Source organism: Telopea speciosissima, chromosome 1, assembly GCF_018873765.1.
Source record: "Telopea speciosissima isolate NSW1024214 ecotype Mountain lineage chromosome 1, Tspe_v1, whole genome shotgun sequence".
NCBI lineage: Eukaryota > Viridiplantae > Streptophyta > Magnoliopsida > Proteales > Proteaceae > Telopea > Telopea speciosissima.
The window spans coordinates 23132120-23155810 of record NC_057916.1 but is presented as its reverse complement, the minus strand read 5'-3'; the positions used below and the strand labels follow the sequence as shown (position 1 = coordinate 23155810).

Here is a 23691-nt window from a genome sequence, read left to right as displayed (position 1 = left end):
CCACTTATGACGCATAATTTTCCTATATATGAAGATTCTAATATTTTATATCTGTAGGTACCATGTCACCAACTTTTTTGCCCCTAGTAGCCGTTTCGGAACTCCAGATGATCTCAAGTCTTTGATAGATAAAGCTCATGAGCTTGGTCTGCTTGTTCTTATGGATATTGTTCACAGGTGAGTCAGATTCCCTAGGGACAAAGTGTAGTCAAGACATCGACAACTAGCTTATTTATACATTTTTTCTACCAAAAAAAACTTCATGTTTAGTGATGCAATAGGAATGAGTACAAGTAAACAACCTGGTACAATAAATGACCAATCTGCCCACCAGAACAAAAAGATAGAAAAATGAAGAGAAGCCCTCACTAAACAGTATACTATGAACTCTACAAACACTGGACTATGTTATTGCAAGATATTCTTTTCCTGGGCACCATCTAGGTATCAATACTCCTTGCTTAGTTAGCTAGAGCATCGGCCAATAGTTTGCTGACCTTGGTTTCCGTGTTTTAATTTTCTGATGATGTTGGGAGATGTCCAAGATCAATCCTTGGAAGAGTTGACCCATGCTATGTTGTGGCAGAATCACCCTCACAAATGACTGGTGAAACCCCTTCTAATGGGAAAATTGAAATCCAATTGAAGAGAGTATTTCATGTCTCCTCCAATTGGAGCTTAATACAGTCTCAATAGTATCGAATCTCAATGTAATGACCCCTTGGGCTCTACAAGGCTCTGATTCCCAAAGAACACTAGTCAAAATTGACTTCGTCACTCCGTCTGGAGTTGGAAACCCCAAAACAGATTCCTTCTAACCCTCGACCTTCCCCAAAAAAAAAATGATACTCCGTTCCAGTCTTAGTCTTCATTTTTCAGCAGAGGATATTGAGATTTTTGAAAGAAAAAAAAGGCGCTGTAAGCGTTGTTATTTATTAGTTTTTTAAAGTGGAACATTTTCTCATTATGATGAGTTGTAGTCGATTAGGAGCATAGTACTTAATCTCGTCTCAGAAGGCCATTTCGGCCAGACCAAAATTTTTGAGATACCGAAATTTTTGGTGAAATTTCACTGAAACATTTTTTTTCTATGAGTTTTACTTGGCCATTTTGGGGTGCAAAATGCCGAAATGAGTGAAATAACGAAACGAAATGTTACCGAAATTTCGACTAAATGGTGACTGAAATTTGCATTTTTTTCATTATGACCTACCATCTCGTCTCGGACCCACCAAAATATCCAAAATTTCGACAAGATTTTGAACTATGATTAGGAGGACTGCATGTCACTACACTTGACAGTGCCTCCTCATGTTTCATTATTCATATTTATTGTCCTGGGACATAGATATTCTAGATACCCCTCTAAAGTGTAAAAGACTGGAACATTCTTACATAAATTATCCACTGTGGCTCAAGGAGCCACTCTAGTTGGAACGCATCAACAATTTTATGTGTTTTTTACTTGAAGAAGTAACTTAGTCTTGCAGAATATGTGCGCTCTTTGCTATATAGGTTTACCTTCTATTTTCCATTTTCTTAATGCTCACATAGGAGGAGAGTATATGGAAAAGCCTTTAAGAGACTACTGTATGAGGTTCCATAAATGGAGTAAAATGGCATTTCTCTGCTCCTTTGAGATTAAATAATCCAGCAATGAGACAAGAAAATGGAGTCACTCCTAGTTCAGAACTCTGTGGAGTCCTTGTCCTTCTAAGTTCAAAACAGATTCGCACCCATAACTCATAGAACAAAGGAGAAGCTACTGACCTGAAGTAGCAGCAGATCACATCCCATTCCAGAGACCTTGCTTTGGGAACAACTGAAGGAGGAACTGCCAGTGCCTGGTGGAAGAGGAGTTGCAGGTCTCAAAACCGGCGCTCTAGGCAGAAGGGGATAGGTGACCAATTGACCATAGAAAGGGGATGGAACACCAAAAAATGCTATGTCGAAAACCAAAACCCTGTTTGGTTTCTACTTATCTCACTCAGGGTCCAAATATAGTTTCTCTCTCTCTCTCTCTCTCTCTCTCTCTTAGCAATTTAACTCATATATATGCACACACATGTATAAAGGATACGTGAGCTGGGCTGAGTCAGAGACCTAAATCTTAACCCTATTTTGGCACATGGGCTGAAAGTCACAGCCTAGCCCAATAAAATTTCTGGCTGGGTCAATCTAGGTTCAGGTTGGTCCAGTCCAAGTTACAGGCTTGCAGCACTACCAATCTGAATTGAAGTGGCAGTGAAAAAGGACACTGGGGCTTGTGACTCAGAAAGTGGCACTCAATCTAAAGAAAGTGATATTCACAAACTGGATTAGCTGATCCCATGTAATTGGAATAATGCTTAGTCGAATTGACTTGCACACATATTTACAGCCCATATCTAAGTCAGACGAAGTCAACATTATGATCTGTTTGACCATATGGTAAATATAAACCTGCATGTACATACCCAACCTGTAAGCATTTCAAAACTACTATAAATTATTTCTGGACTAGGAGCTTATGTTTTATGTAAGGTACTGATTTTTTTTTCGGGTGAATAAAAAATATCACTACCAGAACAGAAAGAAAAACAGGGCTCCTGAGAGACAGAAAATACATAGGGCGCGGCCCAAAAGAAAAACAAACTATAATAGCACACCACAATAGAAAGAGTGCGGGAGGTTCCATGAGGCGATGATGAGCCTATTTTTGGGAGAGTACACATCTTGAATATGATACGGGCAGTTTGCTTTTTACATAAAAAAAGATGGAGTCCCAAATCTGCTGATAAGATCTGGAGTTGGGAGTCCACCTTTTAAGGTTTTGCTCCAACCAAATGTGATGGATGGCAGCGCCAAACACAAGTTTACCGAATCTGTCACTTACTGAAGAACCTCCGAACTTCATATCCATCCAGATCCCCTCACGATGAAAAGGCAGGATTCTTTGTCTACGGGGCCAACAAAGAGCAAGGAGACCAGTCCAGATCCTAAAAGAAAAAGGTAAGCTGAAGAAGTGATGGTCAACATCTTCAGTGGCATTTCAACAAAGGCTGCAAGAAGGCAGGACAGGGATGTGTCTCTGGATGAGAAAGGATTGCATTGGAAGGCAGTAGGAGAGAGCAGGCCAAGAAGTAAAGCTGTGGCGAGGAATGTGAGACTTGAACTAAATCAGATTGCACCAAGGAACAATAGAACCGTGAGGTCTGAGTTGATTCCAAGCCAACTTCAATCTGAAAAGACCTGAAGGAGAGGAAGTACAAGAAACCAAATCACCCTTACGAGCCGGCCTTCTAGAGAATACCAGCAAGAGGAAACCATATAGAGCCCAGATGGATGAAGGAGGAGATAGGAGGAGCCCAAATATTGTCCTGGATAATATCAAAGACCATAGCACGTCTGTTCGAACCCAAACTGTAGATGGCTATGTCACCAACCAAATAAAGGAGAATGCCAAGAGTCTGCCATAAGTCCTACCAAAATCTAGTGGAAGAGCTATTAATCAATGAGGTGATATATCCATCAACAAGAGGCCTATGATTCAGAATCTTTCTCCAGGCCCAAGAAGCATCTGAGGAGATAGGAACTGTCCAGATAGAGTCATTACGAAGATGCCTAGAATAAACCTAGTCGACCCAAATACTTTTGTTCTTAGCAGCTAATTTCTAAATCAACTTCAGGATACCAGTCGAATTGACATCTTTAATGCGACTTAGATCCAGTCTTCCCTCCTTTTTTGGGAGACAAGCAGAGGCACAAGAGATGGGGCAGAGGAATCTGGAGCAATCAGATCTTTTCAAGAGGAAAGAGCACATAAGAGCTTCAAATTTCACAATAACTGCTTTAGGAAGACCGAAGATACCTGACCAATAAAAATAGGTGGACTGAAGGACCGATCTGATCAATTCAAGCCGGCCTATATAGATAGTAACTTGCCCTTCCAAAGTTGAAGTCTCTTTCGCATGAGGTCAGCATAGGGATACAATGTGAGCAGTCAATCTGGAGGGGATCAATGGGAGCCCAAGGTATTTGATAGGGAGAAGGCCAATAGAGAAACCAGTCAGGTCCTTGAGGCAGACCTTGACCTCATCAGAAACCCCAGAAAGTAACAGGAGGGATTTGGAGAAGTTTATGCAAAGCCCAGACACATGCTCAAACTATCTCAAACAGGATAAACAAGATTCAAGAGAGGGAGGGTTAGCCTTGGAAAAGAGCATGAGATCATTGGCAAAAGTAAGGTGGGAAAGCTTTAAGGCCTTGCACTTGGGGAGTGGGATAATGAGTTGCTGATCTGTTGAAGACTAGATACTTCTATAAAGGGTTTCAAGGGCTAAAGTGAATATGTAGGGGAAAAGGGGGAAGCCTAGGCGAATACCCAATGAGGAGGCAAAATAACCAGCATGGCTTCCATTGACAAGCACAGAGAATGGGAGGAAATGCAGCAGAAGACCCAATTGATGAAGATAGGGGGAAGGACATCTTATTCATGATATTGAGACAATGAAGTCCCATCTCAAAGAGTCAAAAGCTTTACGGATATCAATCTTCATAAGGGCAGATGGGGAGTGGTTCTTTCTATGAAAGTGATGTAGGCATAGATGCAGCAGTGGAGGACGTGGAAGCCAGCTCAACCACCCAAAGATACTTAGAAGATCTGAGAGAATAAGAGCCCCAACTTGGCAAATTGGATTCTGACTACAATCAAGGATCCTTGCTTGGCTGATTTACAGTTGATTGCCTTCTAATCCTATCCTTAATTAGTTTTTACCTAATATGCTATGTTTTTATTTAGTATGTTCTTATTTTAGTAAAACTCAATCTTAGGCTTAGGGATTGAGATTGGGCTTTGGGAATCCTATAAAAGGATCTACTGTAATAAGGAAATTCAGATTTGAATAATATTGAATTTTGACCTCCATTGGAGCGTTTCAAAGGAGCTTGCGAGTTCCAGCCTTGTGATTGAGTGTCCTTCCTCTTTTACCCTGCTCGATCCTATCCCTAGCTCAGGGCTGCTCCATTCTGGTATCAGAGCCAAAGTAAGGTCAGGGTGCAGCAAGTATGGCTCTCAAGCGTAGGGGAGATCACACTAGTCACATAGAGGACGTTACATTGAGAGGCGAGAATGCTCAACTACGTCAACAGATGGCTGCAATGAATCTTGAGATGGAGCGTTTGCGAACCTCATCTCATCATTCCAGTAGATCGGATAACACCACAAGCAGTCAATCACCCTCATCGGAAGATGAAAGGTGTGCTTTTGCTATGAGACCACTATGACGACATGCTCAGGAGGAGCGAGAGGTCGAATGGTTTCGAAAGTTGAAAGGCGATCACACAACTCTAGCTGAAAAGATCAACCTTGGAGTGGAGAATCGACAACTTTGCCAACAAGCTACCGACGATCCATTCGTCACCCAGGTTGATTGGAGAGAACCTCCCAAGTTTGACGAGTACCAGGATGAGTACGTCGGCGAACATGGCTGTTTTGAAAGCCTTGAACCTGATTCTATTTTAGAAGCACAACAAGGTGAGCCAGCATCATTAAATGTAAGTGATTGTTTTCCTTGCAAAGAAGCAGTCCCAACAACCACCGATCTTCCCATCAAGGAGATCACCTCTCAAGTCTTTGATTTGGTTCCATCATGCATATCAGTTTCTGTTTTTGGGGATTTTTTCGTAAAGGAAATGATGAACACGATACCATAGCAAGATCAATATTTGGAGCCGTTGCAACTGTGCAACTTTCTTTACCTATTGGTTGACAATGTTGCGGAGAAGACGAATGGAGACACGTTCCAATGGATCAACATTATCAATATGTATAATGATCCGTATTTGGCCATTATTTCTTTCCCGTCTGTACTTCAATTTGTTCACGGTATACACATCGTCAACAAGCCATATTTTAATGCCTCATTTCTTCAAGTCGTGAACATCTCAATTGCTATCGCCATCAAATCTGAAGTTGAGTTCAAATTCTATTATATTCAATTGGAGATATCACTATCACCAATGATTTGGTCTGGTTTCCATTTGATCCTGGTAGAAGGCGAACATCTGAAGATGATGACTTAAATTCGAGGTCGAATTATTCTAAACCAGGAGGGAATGATGCAGGCATAGAGGCAGCAGTGGAGGACGTGGAAGTCCAGCTCAACCATCCAAAGATCCTTAGAAGATCTGAGAGAATAAGAGCCCAACTTGGCTAATTGGATTCTGACTGCAATCAAGGATCCTTGCTTGGCTGATTTATAGTTGATTGCCTTCTAATCCTATCCTTAATTAGTTTTTACCTAATATGCTATGTTTTTATTTAGTATGTTCTTATTTTAGTAAAACTCAATCTTAGGCTTAGGGATTGAGATTGGGCTTTGGGAATCCTATAAAAGAATCTACTGTAATAAGGAAAGGTAGATTTGAATAATATTGAATTTTGACCTCCATTGGAGCATTTCAAAGGAGCTTGCGAGTTCTAGCCTTATGATTGAGTGTCCTTCTTCCTCCTTTACCCTGCTTGATCCTATACCTAGCTCAGGGCTGCTCCAAAAAGCCTCTCACAATTTCATGATAGAGAAAGATGTCATTAGAAATAGAACGACCAAGGATGAAAGCTGATTGGTTATTATTGACAAGGGAATCCACCACCAGTTTATGCCTATTTGCTAGGACTTTAGCTATGAATTTATAAAGCAAATTGCAGAGGCCAATAGGATGGAAGTCAGAAATAGAAGAAGCACCCTCTTTTTGGGAATGAGGCAAAGGAAAGTGTGGTTGATCGCCGATCTGACTCAGGATAAAAGAAGAAGCTTTGAAGGTCCTTGTTAAGGTCCTTGATAAGGTCATCTTTAATGATATCCCAACATGCAGAAAAGAACCCCATGCTGAACCCATCCGGACCCGGAGCTCTATTAGCCTTGTGAGAGTGGATAGCAGAGAGGATTTCAGATTTAGAGGGAATGGCTTGAAGGGAAGCTTGGAGGGAGGGGGATGAATTTGTTGAGAAGGCCTTTAGAATAGGATCAGGGGAGACAGTGGCAAGGAGGCCTGAAAAGCTGCATAAAAAAATCCACCACTTTATAGAGAGTGGAACCATTTGAAGAAACAAGAGAAACAATAGAGTTGATATTGGTTATGGCTTTCAAGGATCTATGGAAATATGTAGAGTTGGAATCCCCAAGCTCTAACCATTTAATACGGGATTTCTGTCTCAAGAAACTTTCCTCTTGAGCAATTAAGGACATGAAATCCAAAGAGACGGACTAGTCTTCCTCAACAAAAGAGACATTGTGGGCATCAGATTGGAGTCTGACCTGGATATCAGACAATTTGATCTTACCAGAAACAAGGGAGGAAATGTTACCCATGAATTCCATTCCATTGAGGGCACTTTTTAACATTCCAGAGCTTATGAGCAAAGGAGAGAGGGGGGGGGGGGGAGAGGAATGATGGTGGAGAGGTTTTGCCAGGCCACAGAGACAATGGATGGGAAATCAAGATGGGAGGACCACATGTCAAGATATTTAAAGGGCTTTGGACCAAAGGAGCTATAAGGCTGAATAAGGACAATGAATGGGCTATGGTCAGAAATACCAGGGGGTTCAAAGTTGCATGGGAAGAAGGGAAGGAGTTTAGCCAGGCTTCATTCACCAAGAGGGCCTGCAATTTGAGATGGAGAAATTGAGAAGAGGCCAAAAGCTGAGTATGGATGATGGTGGGGGGTCTCAAAGGCACTAGAGGCAGACATTGAGGGTGGTGATGGTAGTTTGAAGTGAGGGACCAAGAAGGGGCAACGACGGAGATAGTGTGTCGGGCATTCGGCTATTTTATTCTTGTTTCATTGAGGCAACAAAAACCAGCAAGAGACTTGATGCGGGATTGGAATTCAGATTGTTTAGAAAAGGAATTGAGGCCTCTTGTATTTCAGATAATTCAACGATTCATTTTAAACTGATGGGAAATGGTGCAACAACAAATCCTTTGAGCTGGGCAAAGAAGGGGTAGGGGTAACAGTGCGACACCGACGATATTCCCATAGGGGGAGAGGAGGTCGTCGAGCGAGGGGGAAGGGTACAATTGTAAAAACGACTAGGGCAAGAGCTTAGAGGGGGTCGGTGGTTTGGTGGGGGAGAAGATTAAAGAGAGCAGTTTGATATAATTTTGTTAAACTGAAGGGAAGGGTCAATGTTCAGATGGGTAAAATCCGCCAGAGAAGGAATTTGGGTCCGATTTGACTCAGGCGTGTGGGCTAGAGATGAGAGAGAAGCAAGTGGTCAGGTTGAGGGTTGGGCCGAGACATAGGCCCAAGGGGAGGAGAGATGTTAGAAGGCCTAAGACACTGGAGATGAGAAGAAGGTTCCCCTAAAGTGAATCCCACAGTTGGTGATATAATGGATAAAGGTAAAGGAGGGGAAGGGATGGGGCAAAGTTCGCAACTCTTACGTGATTCGAAATGGTAGCCGACAGAGATGAGGGTATGGTGATGGCACTGGGGGTTTGAACTGGCTGCAATGACAGAGCAGATGCAGTATTGACAGTGGAGTCTATAGCATAGTTGTCAAGGCGTCTTGGTCGACTTGGGCGACTTAGTCGACTTAAGCGCCTTGGTCGACTTGGGCGACTTGGTCGACTTAAGCGCCTTGGTCGACTTGGGCGCCTAAGCCGCCTTGTTGGTGTCACCATGTTTTTGGACCCTCTCCAACGCCTTAGGTCTCCTAGACGCCGTGACAACTATGATCTGTAGAGGTCAACGAAGAAGGGGGAGATGGGATGGAGGCAATGCAACAAGGACCTCAGAGGTAGAGTTGTTGTCCATGGAACCCAAGACGGAAAAGCAATTCTACCTGGCGGTCCGAAGGGAGGGCGGGACCAACTGTAAGGAAGGGATGTCAGGTTGATGGCCACAGGTGGAGGTGGATGCACGTTGACGCTCAGAGTTGTGAAGTCAGTGACATTGAGGACCACACAAGGGAGAAACGGTACCGGTAGGGGAGTCGATGGTGGGAGTGGAGGAGGGGGCTAGAGGGAGGTGATAGTTTTTTGGAGGCTAAAGCAAGGGTTACCAGTGCGGTCGGGTGACTGAAGGAGAAGCCGAGGTAGTTTGCTGTCTCTAATAAAGAAGATGTGTTGGTGTGAGCCATCTCCAGTGCTGGCCGGTTCACTGCCAAGTCTGCCTAGAATGAGGTGAGGGGCAGAACGGCAGAGGTAACCTATGCTAAGTGGATTTGGAACCGATCATTGCAAAGGAAGATAGGCTTTTTTACTTGGCAGCTCCTGAATGGGAGGATCCCGACTGATGTGTCTTTAATGTCTGTGGGAATTCCCTTGGCCTCCAGATGTGACTGTTGTGGAAGCCCAAGGATTGAGACCACCGATCATTGCCTGCTGTCGGGTGGCACTACAACAAAGGTTTGGGGGTTTTTCTCTCACGTCTTCGATATTGTTGTTCCTCCGTATCAGGATGTCAGGAGTTGTATCCTCCTTTGGCATGGTTCAGCGGGTGGTAGCAGCCTTAGTGCCTACATTACGGGGCTCTTACCCTCTTTGATTGTATGGGAGCTTTGGAAGGAAAGGAATAACAGGAGACATGGAGAACGTAGGCGCATTGCGGGTTCTATTATTGATTGCATCAGGGCTTGGGTTAAAGGCCTCCCCTACCTGCCTAAGATTAAATGCTCGTCTTCCTCCAGAGATGTTTTGATATTGCAGTGCTTTGGTTTGTCAGACCCTTACCCCTGGCTGAGGTGGCCGTTCCCGGTTTATTGGTGTTGTCCACTTTCGTGTCAGTAAAGCGTAATGTGGATGGAGCATGTAGGGGTAACCCAGGTGTTGGCGGAGGTGGAGGGGTTATTAGGGATACTGAGGGCGTTGTTGTAGCAGCCTTCTCAAATTTCTATGGTGCTTGCACGAGAACTCGATTGTGGATAGCTAAGAGCCCTGAGGGATGGATTGAAGCTGTGCCAGGATTTGGGCTTTAGAGGGGTTGTGGTTGACTTGGATTCGGCCTCCACTGTTAGAATGGTTAAATTCCAAAAGGTGCAACCTTTGGAAAGGTTGGTACTGGTTTCAAGAAATTTTAACCCTGTTTGAATCTATTCAGCCTCTGATCTCCTTTGCTTTTAGGGAAAGTAACAGGGTGGCTGACTGGTTGGCGAATCTTGCTTGTGACTTTGGCTCTTCAATCGTATTCCAGGTTGGAGGCCAGCTGTCAGGGGAGCTCCAGCGAATCATTCGGGAAGACAGAGCAGGTTTGCTGGTCCTGCGAAAATAGTGTAAAGTGTAAGTTGAAACTCAAAGGTAGATCGAATCTGGTAAGAGAAGAGTATACAGCAAGAAGAAGAAGAAGGAGAGAAGAGATGAGAAGAAGAGAAGAGAATGGGAGAATCGATTGTGTGTGTGAGAGTGATTCTCAACACACATATTAGCTTCATTCATTAAGTCTTCCAAATACACAAGCCTCCCTAGGAGGTAAGGAGAAATAAGACAATAAAGTAAAATACAACTTAGTCATGTCTTATAACTAGACAATGACGTAACTACCCCTATACAAGATATTCTAACAACTCTAACACTCCCCTCAGTTGGAGAATAAATGTCATACATTCCCACTGCACAATAGAGTACTAAATAGACTAGAAGAGACCCTTGGTGAAGATATCCGCTACTTGATCACCTGTTTTCAAAGGAGTACAAATGCACCGTAATCCAACTTCTCTTTGATGAAGTGACGATCGACCTCAATATGCTTGGTTCGATCATGTTGAACCGGATTATGGGCGTGCTTATGGCGACTTTGTTGTCACAATAAAGTCTCATTGCCCTTCGTTTCAAAGCTCAAATCATGAAGAAGTCGTTTTAGCCATATAAGCTCACATACTCCGTGGGCCATGGCCCTAACTTCGGCCACGACGCCTAGATCGAGCAACAATCGGTTGTTTCTTGCTCCTCCAGGTAACTAGATTACCACCTGCAAGGTACAATACCTGTAAGTAGATCTCCTGTCGAGACTCGAACCAGCCCAATCAAGATTCTGTAGCCTTCAATCGTAAATGGTCATGCCTCGGCAAATAAAAGGCCCTTTCCTGGACAGGATTTCAAGTATTTGATGATGCGATATATCGCATCCAGATGTCCACCCCGGGAGCATGCATGAACCGACTCACCACTCCAACCGCATAAGAGATGTCCGTCGAGTTAGGGAGAGATAGATTAGTTTCCCAACTAACCTCTGGTACTTGCATCTATAAGAGAAGAACCACATTCATCACCAAGTTTATGATTCGGATCAATGGGGAAGTAGCTGGTTTGCACCCCATCATCCCTGTCTTCGAAGATCCAAGACAAATTTCCTTTGCAAATGTTGATCCCTTTCCTCGATCTAGATACCTCAATACCCAAGAAGTATTTTAAGATTCCAAGGTCTTTGATCTCAAACTGTTTAGCCGTATAAGACTTCAATCTATCTATCTCAAGAACATCATTCCCGGTACCACAATGTCATCAACATAGACAATGAGAGCTGTGAATCGTACCATTACCTCTCTTGATAAACAAGGTGTGGTCACTTGACTGGGAATACCCATTCTTCTTGAATGGCTTGTCTAAATCTCTCAAACCAGGCCTTAGGAGACCGCTTTAGGCCATAAAGAGCTTTCTTCAACAAACACACTTTCCCTTCAAATTGAGGGACACTTAAAACCAGGTGGAGGCTCGCATGTACACAACTTCTAAATCTCCAGTGAAGAAATGCATTCTTCACATCTAATTGGTACATAGGCCAATCTTTATTGGCTGCTACTCGAAAGAAGAACCCCGATGGAGTTATGCTTGCTACAGGCAAAAGTCTCCTGGTAGTTAATGCCATACACCGACTATACCCTTTAGCAACCAGCCGAGCTTGACCTTTCCACCGTACCATCGGATCTATACTGATTGTATAAACCCATCTACATCCAACCGGAGTTCTCCTCGGGAAGATCAACAAGTGTCCAAGTATTGTTCTTCTCTAGAGCCACCATTTCCTCGCATTGCTTGCATCCATTTTGGATTGGATAAGGCCTCTGTGACATTTTTGGGAATAGAAGAAGACTCAAGAGCAAGCTGGAAAAAGCAACACCTGTAGGAGAAATGGAGTTATAGGAAACAAATCAAGGCATGGGATTAGTACAGGTTCTCTTCCCCTTTCTAATAGCAATGGGAAGATCTAATTTAAGGAGAGGAATTACCCTGATCAAGAGGATGAGACCGAGGATGTGGATCCAAAGAGGGGTTTTGGCGGGTCGCTTGTACCATGGTTGCTTCCCTTTTCCTTCAACAAGCATTCACCTCTTGTGAATACACCATCTTCTTTAAATCTTATCCCCTCAGATTCCTTTTATCGCTAGCATCACCATCACCAATACCAACAACATCAAAGATCATCCACAACATCCACTTCTTTATACTTTCCAATATCAAATAGAAATGGGAAGTAGAGGTAGGTAAAGGAGATAGGAAGGGAATGACATCCGCATTCCTGCTTCATCATAATACTCTCCCAATGTAATGGCGGCGGGGAAGAAGAAAAAAAGGAATAGACTCAAAGAAGGTGACATCTTTGGAGAGAAATCGCCTTCGGGAAGAAGGATGGTAGCACTTATACCCTTTAGTGGAATCGAGTAGCCTAAGAAGATGCACTTGAGAGCTTTGGGATCAAGCTTTCATGCGGGCTGATTTGTTGACATGTACATAACAAACACAACCAAAGACGCGTGGAGACAAGGAAAAACTGAGGATTGAGGAGAAAGAAGAGCCAGGGGGATTTGGAGCCAAGGAGTGGACTTGGCATCCTAAGTTAATAAGAATGGCGGTAAGAAGGGCATCGCACCGCAAGGTCTTAGCACGTGCATACCAAAGAGAAGGCCCTCAGTGATTTCCAAAAATGGCGGTTTTTGCGTTCATGCTTCACCACCCCATTTTGTCGGTCAAGCGCAAACACGATTGATGGATGATGCCCTTATCATAAAAGAATTGTTGAGCCCCCATACATGTACTCACCCCCTTATCGATCTAACAATTTTGATGTGAGTACCAAACTCGAGTGCGATAAAGTGATAAAACTCCTTAAAAGCATCACAAACATCACTCTTTTGTTTTAACAAAATAGTCCAAGTAGACCGAGAATAGTCATCCACAAATGAAACAAAATAACGAAAACCGGATAAGGAAGTAGTAGGAGAAGGCCCACAAACATCGGTATGAACAAGGGAAAAAGGTGCAGAGATCTATTACCACGATAAGGATAAGATGTGCGACAATGTTTAGCAAAAATACAAGATTCACACTCAAAAACATAAGATGCAGTGAAAGGAAGTAAACAAGGGGGGTAAGTGTTTCCTCATAACAACAAAAGAGGGATGACCAAACGTTGATGCCAAAGCATAAGACTCAAAGCACTCCGGTCGTGCCGACCACAAACATAAGTGCAGCAATGAGATCGAAAGCAGGATCGTGGCTCAAGAAGATAGAGTCCTCCTTTCGCCCCACCGCTAATAACCCTCTTTGTCTCCAAATCTCGAAAGACACAATAAGAAGGAAAGAAAGTGACACAACAATGTAAGGATTTGGTTAGGTGACTCACCTGATAATAGGTTAGTAGCAAAGTCGGGAACATGAAGGACGAACTCGAGGGAAATAGAAGGAGTAACCCGCACATTACCCTTACCAGTGAGACAGAGGAAAGGGAACCATCAAGAACCCTTACCTTGTCGGCCGTAACAAATGGAATAGGAATCATAGAACCTGGGACATACCGCCCACAGTGATCGGAAGCTCCCGAGTCAATGATCCAAGTGGATGCGGTGAGGGGTAGCGAGATGAGACCGCAGAAATGGGCGGGGCGAGTAGTCAACCTCCGTAGCTAGAACCGATGAAACTGCGACCCTCCAAGGTGAGACATCAACCGACGTAGGGCTGCAATATCATCCTCGTGAGAGGGAATCGGAGCAGTGCAGTCCAGGTGGCTCGGACTCGGATGTCACGATGACGAGCCTTAGCTCCCCCTCGCTTGCCTCCACGGGCATGAGATGAACTACCACGCATACCGGGGCTGCCCCCATGAAGATCCCAAAGAGGTCCTTGGTATGTCCAAGCTTGCCACAATGGTCACATTTGTATCTCTCACGGCCTTTCCCCCACTTTTCCAGTTTTTTGGGAACTCGGAAACAAGAGCGCACTTCTCTATTGATGGTACAATATCCATAGTGGTCCTCCTGGTTTCCTCACTTTGCAAATAATCGCACACATCATCCGTAGATGGAAATGGAGACCTCCCTAAGATTTCTTGGCGAAGGGGCTCATATTCGAGTTAAGACCACCAAGCAAAATAAGGATCCTTTCCTTTTCTTGTCTCTCGTAGACTTTTGCTCGATCCTCGCATTGGACAACCGGAGATTGGTATAATGATCATACTCCTCCCACAAGCTAATAACGAGTTGTAGTACTCGGATATACTCCTATCACCCTGTTTTCATATGAATGATTTTTCGGAGAATTGATACACTTTCGTGGAATCTCCAACTCTATCAAAAATTCTGGATACACCATCCCAAATATCTTTAGCAGTCTCCTTACTCATAAATCTCCAACCTATCTCGTGTTTCATGGAAAAGATCAGCCAAGTCATGACAAAGGGGAGTTTTCGGCCTCCCACTTGAGATAACCTCGCATCGCAGTAGCAGGAGCCGTGATAGACCAGCAATGTACCCCAACTTCCCCTACTACGTAGAGACAACTTCACTGGAACCGGGACCAATCCAAATAGTTGGTATTGTCCAACTTCACAACCGAGATCCGGGTGTTGGGGTTATCAAAGGAAGCCATGGTTGGGAAACCACCACTGGGGCTGCCTGTAATTGATCCACTCGACCTCGGAATCTTGTCCGCACACGTGGACATAATAGGCAAATACTTCAACAATCAATATAAATTGTTGCAAGTGGGGAGTATACTCAACCCAAAACAAGGAGACAGACTAATACAAAATATGGTCCCAAATCAACCAAACCACAAGGATGAGGCCAAGCCTAAAAAACAGCAAGCATATGAAGAGCAAAAACTTGTATAACTCAAACCAAATTCTGCTAGTAGCCAAGAACCTTTAGTCCATAATACCCAATAAGTGTATCAAGATGTAATACTATCACATTCAGCCATCCAATACAGCACTTCGTAGAAGACAAAAACAGAGCAAAATACCTGTAGCAAGAGAAAAAAACAAGAGCAGTCCTCCGACCCTCCACCTTCAAGGGCAGTGCTCTTAGGGCTTCAAAAAGCACTCCCATACGACACAAATGGGACAAGTTCCAAGGTCATCCAAGCGCCAAAGGCGAATCAAACCGAGACACTCCTAGGTCAAGGAAAACAGAGCCTCGGTTTCAAGTCTTCAAAAACATCTAGCAAAGAAGGCAGCATTTCTTTTTCAACAACCAAGAGCTTTGGGGTCTGAAACAACACCCCTAGGCGATGCAACTCCAATAGGTCTCATGCCAAGATGTGGAGAAGAGAAGGAGAACCAAGAAGAAGCTTCACAAGTGCGGTAACTTGCCGCCTTCCTCCATTGCTTCAAGTCACCTTCAAAGAGCTCAAACTCTCTCCAACTTAGGGAATACCACTCCCAAGACTGTAAGGAGTATAGGTTTCACATATACAGCCTCCAATGGAACCCCTTTACATTTATAGGGTTCCAAAGAGAGGAGAAGATGAGGACTGAGGTTCACCGACTCTCAAACCAGTAGATGTTGGCTTTGATACCAAGTTGAAACTCAAAGGTAGATCGAACTGTAAGAGAAGAGTATACAAGAAGAAGAAGAAGAAGGAGAGAAGAGATGAGAAGAAGAGAAGAGAATGGAGAATCGATTGTGTGTGTTGAGAGTGATTCTCAACACACATATTAGCTTCATTCATTAAGTCTTCCAAATTACACAAGCCTCCCTAGGGAGGTAAGGAGAAATAAGACAATAAAGTAAAATACAACTTAGTCATGTCTTATAACTAGACAATGACAACTACCCCTATACAAGATATTCTAACAACTCTAACAGTGTAAAGGTTTTATGCCTTTTTTTTGGGCTTGGGTACAGCGGAGAGTAGAGAGTTGAGCTAGCTTAGGTCGGGGTAAGGTGCTCTGCCCCCGCCTTGTATTCTTTATTCGTTTTGAATCTTAATGAAGTTCTAGGGGCTGGCCCGGGTCCCAGAGTAGGTTCGGGTTAATAAAATAAAATAAAATAAGAAAAAAACTGAGTTCTGGAGACATGTAGGACAGGGTACTCAGTGGTAGCGGCAGGTCTAGGGGAGCATTTTCATGTGACATGGTCAATCAATTAGCAGCTGGTATAGTGGGGTGGGATCTAATTGAAGCTTAGTGCCTGCTTGAAAGTAAATCCCTCATCATCAATAACAGAGATGAGGAAGGCAATGGGGAATCAACATTAATCTCAACACAATTTCTTGCGAAAGCAAATCTGTCTTTCTTCTTAGTCTTCCCATCTAAGTAGAGAGGCTTCCCCAGGTCTGAGCCTACAATACCAAGGCCATCCTCGCACCAAAAGTGGAGTGGGAGACCAGGCAAAGATACTCAGAGAGGAATGGAGCTGAGATCGAGCCTGTTAAGTTGAAGATACCGATCCCATTGCCTTAAAAGGATCGGCTTCCATCCAACATTCCAGGGACCACCTTCTAGTGCTCGAAGTTTATCACCTTCGTCTGAGAATTTGAAGATGAAAAAATCATTATCCAAAAGGTATGTCTCTACAGAACCGTGCAACTTCCATAGTTTTGAGATGGAGGTTTTGACAATGGTAAATGGGGATCTGATGCCGATGAAGTGCCCCACAAGGCAGTTTTCCCGCTTCTTAGCCTCATTAATCAGAATAGCAGAGTCATAGCGGGCGACTTTGGAGGTGCCAATGATGGTAGGAGGCACAAAGTGTAGCGGGACACCCTCCCCCGATAGAGACTTGGTCTGCCAAAAAGAGAGGACCACGCCAGGCCACCATGGGAGGGAGAGGGGCGGACAGGAGGGGTAGTGATTGGGGGAGAGGTGGTGGGGGGAGGAGGGGAAGGATCCCCAGGGGGTGGCAGCACCGCCCTAGGGCAGTCAAGCATGGGAGAGGGTCCATACACATTTGTCAAAAACATTCCTAGGCGAGAGTATTCCTTTTGTTGCTTGATGTATTCCTTTTTCTGGATTTCCAATCCTGCTTGCTTCAAAAAAAAAAAAAAAAAAAAAAAAGAAGAAGAATGTGAGCCTGCTACATTGCTAATCCATCTAGTTGCATTCATGATTTGGTGAGTATGTTGGTCATTTTACCAGATATTATTAATGTGAACACTTTAAGCTTGGAGGTTACCAACAATATTACTTGAAGTTATCGGTGGTTACAACAAATACATTTTTTAAAAGTGGTTTTGAGATGAAAAGCTTATGAGATGAAAAGCTTACTCCAACAATGCCTAAATCATTCTCCTTTTCTGGATATTGTTTATAAATCTGCATGTGAATTTCTAATATTTCCATTTGCAGTACAATGTTTTTCCGCATTTTTGGGTACAGAATATGCAGTGCAATGTCAAAATTTTTTTTTCTAGTTTGTGACTGTAAAATATGCTTCTATTCAGCCATGCTTCAAACAATGTGTTGGACGGCTTAAACAAGTTCGATGGGACCGACAGTCACTACTTCCACTCTGGAGCACGAGGTTATCATTGGATGTGGGATTCTCGCCTTTTCAACTATGGACACTGGGAAGTATGTACTATTGTGCGCCTCTCATATGTTGAAGATATTGTATATTGCAATGAATGTTTCCTTTTCTAGTTTGACTTGTATAGTTGTAATAGATTAATTTATATTTTGCATGTCTTATTTAGGTACTACGGTTTCTTCTTTCAAATGCAAGATGGTGGTTAGAAGAATACAAGTTTGATGGTTTTAGATTCGATGGTGTGACCTCAATGATGTACACTCACCATGGATTGCAGGTAATGGTAAATCAACTTCTTTTGCTAGGTACATGGCTCTTGGTCATGTGCAGGATTGGTAGCTAGTGTTTAAATTATTGAACCCTGGCTATCTCAATGCTTTTCTCATGTTCCACTAACCAATCGAAGTGTGTCTTTCTTACCTGATTCTTTGATCTTGGATATGTAGCTTCGACGAAGGATTGAAAAAGTAGGGATTCACGGGCAATTCGAATATTAATTCTTTAAATTATAGATTAGTATGTCGTATCACCAATTTATGGATGTCGCTGAATATGAAATGCAAGTGCCGTTGCCTGAATTCCTTTTTTTCACCCCTTTCTCTCACCCAGGATCTGGGGCATGATTTCTATTCGTTTCTGTTGATGATGCTGGGTACAAAATGTCACTCTTCTGAAATTCCTCTCCAATATTATCCCTGCCTGCTAAATTAAGTCCTGGTACAACAAATAACCCAATAAACTAGTAGCCACCATAGAACCTATCCATGACCCAAAATTAGACCTTCCTAAGCCCAATTAGGCAGTCTTGACTGCATCATCTAGTGACATATTGTAGTATCATTCCTATTTCGTATAATAGGCTACACTTTTATCAGCTTGTGTGATCTTTTTATTAGAAATGCATTGGGGAGATCAAATATCCGAATCAAGGTCTCAAGTTTTGGTAGACATGAAAAGATCTCAGCTAACAGGCTTCATATAAATATCAAAGCAACTTAAAAGTGCTTAAGCTTATGTAAATTCATGCACAAATATATGGATGAGCAGATGCAGGCCCAGTGAGACAATCAATGCAGTAGCCACATTATCTGTCATGTGGCAGTAGTGACGGGTAGGCCCACTATCCCCTACGTATGTGTGCCAAGTTTGAGCCAATCCGACTCTTCCACATGTTAAATTAAAGTACGAAATTGGTGGAAATACATAGAACTTTGAGCAATTTTGAACTGCTGACTTAGGTCTCCAAATTTGACACATGACGACTGACGAGTAGTTGGTGCTCTTTTCCCATTCAGTGGTTTGGCATGCTACATGGCAAAGTCAGGATGCTGGAACCACACTGCATCAATTCAATGCCTGAACGGCATGTATATATTTGCCCAAAAAAGAAAAAACGTCAAGTAATCCATAATAGACTCAAGAGTCTATTATCATTTTGGGGGTGTTTTCATTTATTTTAAATAAAAAACAAGTTTCAAAAGTGATACCAAACCCATGAAAAAAATGAAAAATTGTCAAAAAATGAAAATGAAAAATGATACCAAAGAGGCCCTAAGATACTCTTTAATTTCTAAGTACTCTTTAACAAATTCCCCTGAGGTGTAAAATTATGAAAATACCCCTGGGCATAGATAATTAATTATTTATCAACACTTTCAGGCTTTCAAAATTTTGGGGTATTACAATATATATATATATATAATTGTTATTGTTAAAACACACACGAAACACGAATCATAAGGGTAGTGGAGCGGAGGAGACGAGGAGTCTTACAACACACCGAGACATTCTTGAGGCTGCCGGTTGGAAAAGGACACGTGGGCACAATTGGATAAATGACCCCCCAGTTGTACTCTATTTTCTCTTCCTTCCTCATCCCTTGGTTTATAATTTTCTCCATTATATTAAAGCCAAATAATTTAGGTAAAACAACCAACTGACCAAGGAAGGAAGTAGTAGGGATTAGAGAAGGATTCCGACTTTGGTTCCCTCTTCCCGTGATAAAATCTTCTTCTCCCTTTCTTTCTTTCTTTTGTTTTTGTTTTCTTTTTCTTTTCTTTTAAGATAAAGGTTTGTTCATGCATCACACTGTATACAAACATTCTACATAAAACCAATCAAAATATTAGAAAAGGCATTTAGTCTCATATAATAATGAAAACTACCAAGGCATTCAATATAATAAGACGGTGGAACACCTAGGTCCCAAAAAAAAAAAAAACCTTGTCAGCTAGGCGACACTTTGACAACTATGGGGTTTTCTTTCTTGTCTTCTGAGGGTTCATCCTTTCTTTTTGTACCATGCTTCTTCGAAGTTTAACTTTATGCATGCTGGTTTGCTTATCATTGAATCCGCCAGTAGTTCTTGATGTGGTTTATACCCAACAGCCTTGGATATTCTGGGAGGATTACTTTCAAACAATTCCATGTCTTTAAATCTGCATGTTCCTGCCAAAACCTTGTCCTTGAAACTTAATTTACTAACGTAAACTGAAGATCTGCAGGATGGATTTCTTTTATGCTGAAACTTTTGATTTTGTTGTTTGGCAACAGCCAATACTCTAATTACTTTTTAGTCGTTAGAAGAGAATTTATTTCAATTCCCACTATATTTTTCAAGGCCCCAAAAACAGATGGTATACAAGAAAAGAGCTGGAAGTTGCACACCCCCCCCCCCCCCCGGTGCAACGACAAAAAAAAAAAATAAATAAAAGACCTCTAGCCACTTCTAATGTCAGATATGGACATGTCAAAAAACTTTCTACAGTTGGAAGCCCAAACTTGGCCTTTAAAGAAACCCAATATGTGTTAGAGTTGTTACTATATCTTGTGGGGGTAGTTCTGTCATTGTCATATTATAAGACATGACCAAGTTGTATTTTTCTTGTTCTTATTTTATTTCCCTTTACCTCCCTAGGGAGGCCTGTGTAATTTAGAAGAGATTATTAATGAAGTAATATGTGTGTTGAGAATCACTCAACACACACAATCGATTCTCTCATTCCCTTCTCTTCTTCTTCTCTTCTTCTTCTCTTCTCTTCTCTTCTATCCTTCTTCTTCTTCTTGCTGTAAATCTCATCTCTCTTACTAGATTCGATCCATCTTTAAGTTCCAACTATATTCTGGTTCAGCATGATTTTGGAATTTTCTCTCCTTCCCTTTGGGCCACAAGCTCCAAATCACAGCAGTGATTATGAGAGGCTGGAGTTCCTTTTTCCTCCCAACCTCTGGCTTCTCCATCCATAACAACTAAAGAAAAGAGAAAGGCATGACCCAGGTCATACCAATCCCTTAAAATAGACCACCCCTAACTTCATAGGAGGTGGTGGATTAAGAGATGTGAGACTGGTTCAGAAGCACCCAAACAATAAAGGCAGGCGCTTGGAAGACAAAAGCCTCTGGATTTCAAATGATTGATACTGAGGATGTTAGCATCAGTCCATACTATGGAGTGGTTTTAATGGTGACTCCCTTTACCTAAACCAAATTAGGTGGAAAATCTGGCATACCTAAACCCTTCAAGGCGTCAAAATATTACTTAACAGAGAACTTACCCAATATTCTAATTTTCCACTTGCTGAAGATTCAGTGTAAGAGCTACATCCGCAATAATATAATCTGGAAACTTCTGATATTGAAGGTTGGTTCTGAATTTCTCACCTCTCCCCCCCACCCTGTTTTGTTTTCCTTTGTTAATGTTAGTCAGATATATTGCATCTCAGTCTGGTGCAGTATTTTTTTTTTCCTAAGTTGCTGTTTTTTCATGTTTACCCTATATATTTTATCCTTGTTGGCAGGTAGCATTTACTGGAAATTATAATGAGTATTTTGGGTTTGCAACTGATGTAGACGCTGTAGTTTATTTGATGCTGGTAAATGATCTTATTCATGGGCTCTTTCCTGAGGCTGTGACTGTCGGTGAAGATGTAAGTGAAGTTCTTTTCCTTCATGCTGAAATTCTTCCCTATATCATTTAACTTTAGTAATTCATAGTTGTGGACCACATGAAATTTCTTCTTGGGACAGGTATATGTTGTTACCATAAAGTTGTTATGTGTTCTATCAGTATGAAGATGTGCCCACAAATAATTCTTTATTACTCTTTGTTCTCATTGACGTCTTTTATTTTGAGTCATTTGGAAGCTATCACTTATTACCTTAGTGAATGAGTGTGCTATGCCTATCATTGAGAATTTGTTTCCAGTTTAGAAGGCTGTTCCATTCATCAACTATTCTTGGGCTCCTCCCCTCCCCCTTGAATTCATTTTCTACTCTATGTATTTTCTTAAGGTAGCTCATTTTATGTTTATAGGTTAGTGGAATGCCAACATTCTGTATTCCTGTCCAAGATGGTGGTGTGGGATTTGATTATCGTCTGCACATGGCCATTGCTGATAAATGGATTGAAGTTCTCCAGTAAGTTGCTGCTACTCTCAACTGCATTTTGTTTAACACAGTGTATTATACATTAAGCCAATGGGTATCAAATTTCCTTGGAAAGGAAAACTTAAGAAACAAGTCACAATTTACAATTCCCATTAACAACTTTGAAGAAAGGGAAGTTGCTTTGACTTTTGAGTCTTATAATTTACACTTACCATATGGATGTTCTCAAATTGATCATAATTGAGTAAAATGAAATCTTGATACTATATCTCAGTTTGAAAAATCTGAACAAAATGTATTTGTTTACTTTATATGCAACAAGGTCTCATGACATGTAGGATAGATGGCAGAGAAAGAAGCTGTCACAATTTACAAGTCCCATCTAACAACTTTAAAGAAAGGAAAGTTGCTTTTGACTTTTGAGTCTTATAATTTACACTTGCCATATGGATGTTCTCAAATTGATCATAATTGAGTAAAATGAAATCTTGATACTATATCTCAGTTTGAAAAATCTGAACAAAATGTATGTGGTTACTTTACATGCAACAAGGTCTCATGACATGTAGGATAGATGGCAGAGAAGGAAGCTGGTCCATGGTGTTTCCCCCACCTCATCAGAAAAGCGCATCTGTTTTCTAGTTGAGGCCTGGATCAGCAAATTGAGTGTGCAGATGTCTGCTGGAGAAGGGTTTCTGAAGCTACTGCAGTTCTATTGTTGCCTCATTTACATTTTGTATCTGTCACAGGGCATACGTTTGACCCCTGGCATTTTTATTCTTCTTTTCTTTATTTGCACAATTTCCAAGTTTCCATCTTTAGGGAAAAAAAGGAAATGGCAGGAGCTGATATTGAGGAGTAATGAAATCCTAAATAAATAAATAACCCAAGGGTATTCCAGAAGAGTGACTCTCAAGTCTCATCATAGAGACATAGATCCTGTTTCAATGCTAGATTTTGCAAGAGAATCCATAACGTAGATGGTTGATCAAAGCCACCGACTGAAAGAAGAGTCCATGCTGGAGGATGAGCCTTTAGTCTCTAAAAAATGTGAATGGCCTTCCAAGACTAAGAGGTTGGAGGCCCCTCTGTCAAAAACCAACAACTATTTGGTTTTATCTTCCAGAATCAATCTGATGATTTTAAGGTTAAAGATTCAGAGCCTTGAAGAAATTCAAACAGCTATGCTTAAAAAAATTACCGTCTGAATTGTTTTCCTTCTGCTAGTCTCGAAACTCCCACCTATATCAGAGGACCAATGCTACCTATGAAACACCCTTATTAGTTCGACTTGGTGGCCCTCACTAAGCAAAGGAGGGACCAAGGGACTAATAGAGGAGGAATTAAAGAGGAGTAATAATCTATAATCTGACCAGGGGTGTAATAATCTATAATCTAACCAGGGGTGTGGAGTAGACTATGAGTCTCAGCCACTTGAAATTGATGGAAGAAAAAGGAACATTTTAGTGCTTTCTTTTTATTTCTTTTCATTCTTTTGAAGGGTAGGCTAAAGTTGAACCTATAACATTATTGTGCATGATTGATTTCTTTCTTCTACCACCCATTTCTTGTTTTAGTC

General features: G+C 42.0%; 1 protein-coding gene across 3 annotated transcripts in view; it reads left to right on the top strand.

The window, feature by feature from the left end:
• LOC122642412 (1,4-alpha-glucan-branching enzyme 2-2, chloroplastic/amyloplastic-like) overlaps nucleotides 1-23691 on the top strand; it is a 71500-nt gene that overhangs the window by 27617 nt on the left and 20192 nt on the right. For all 3 annotated transcript variants that reach the window (XM_043835880.1, XM_043835871.1, XM_043835889.1), the window contains 5 exons: nucleotides 58-177; nucleotides 17641-17770; nucleotides 17893-18003; nucleotides 21524-21652; nucleotides 22039-22142. In XM_043835880.1, the coding sequence (XP_043691815.1) occupies nucleotides 58-177; nucleotides 17641-17770; nucleotides 17893-18003; nucleotides 21524-21652; nucleotides 22039-22142 (594 nt within the window). The remainder of the gene's footprint in view (nucleotides 1-57; nucleotides 178-17640; nucleotides 17771-17892; nucleotides 18004-21523; nucleotides 21653-22038; nucleotides 22143-23691) is intronic.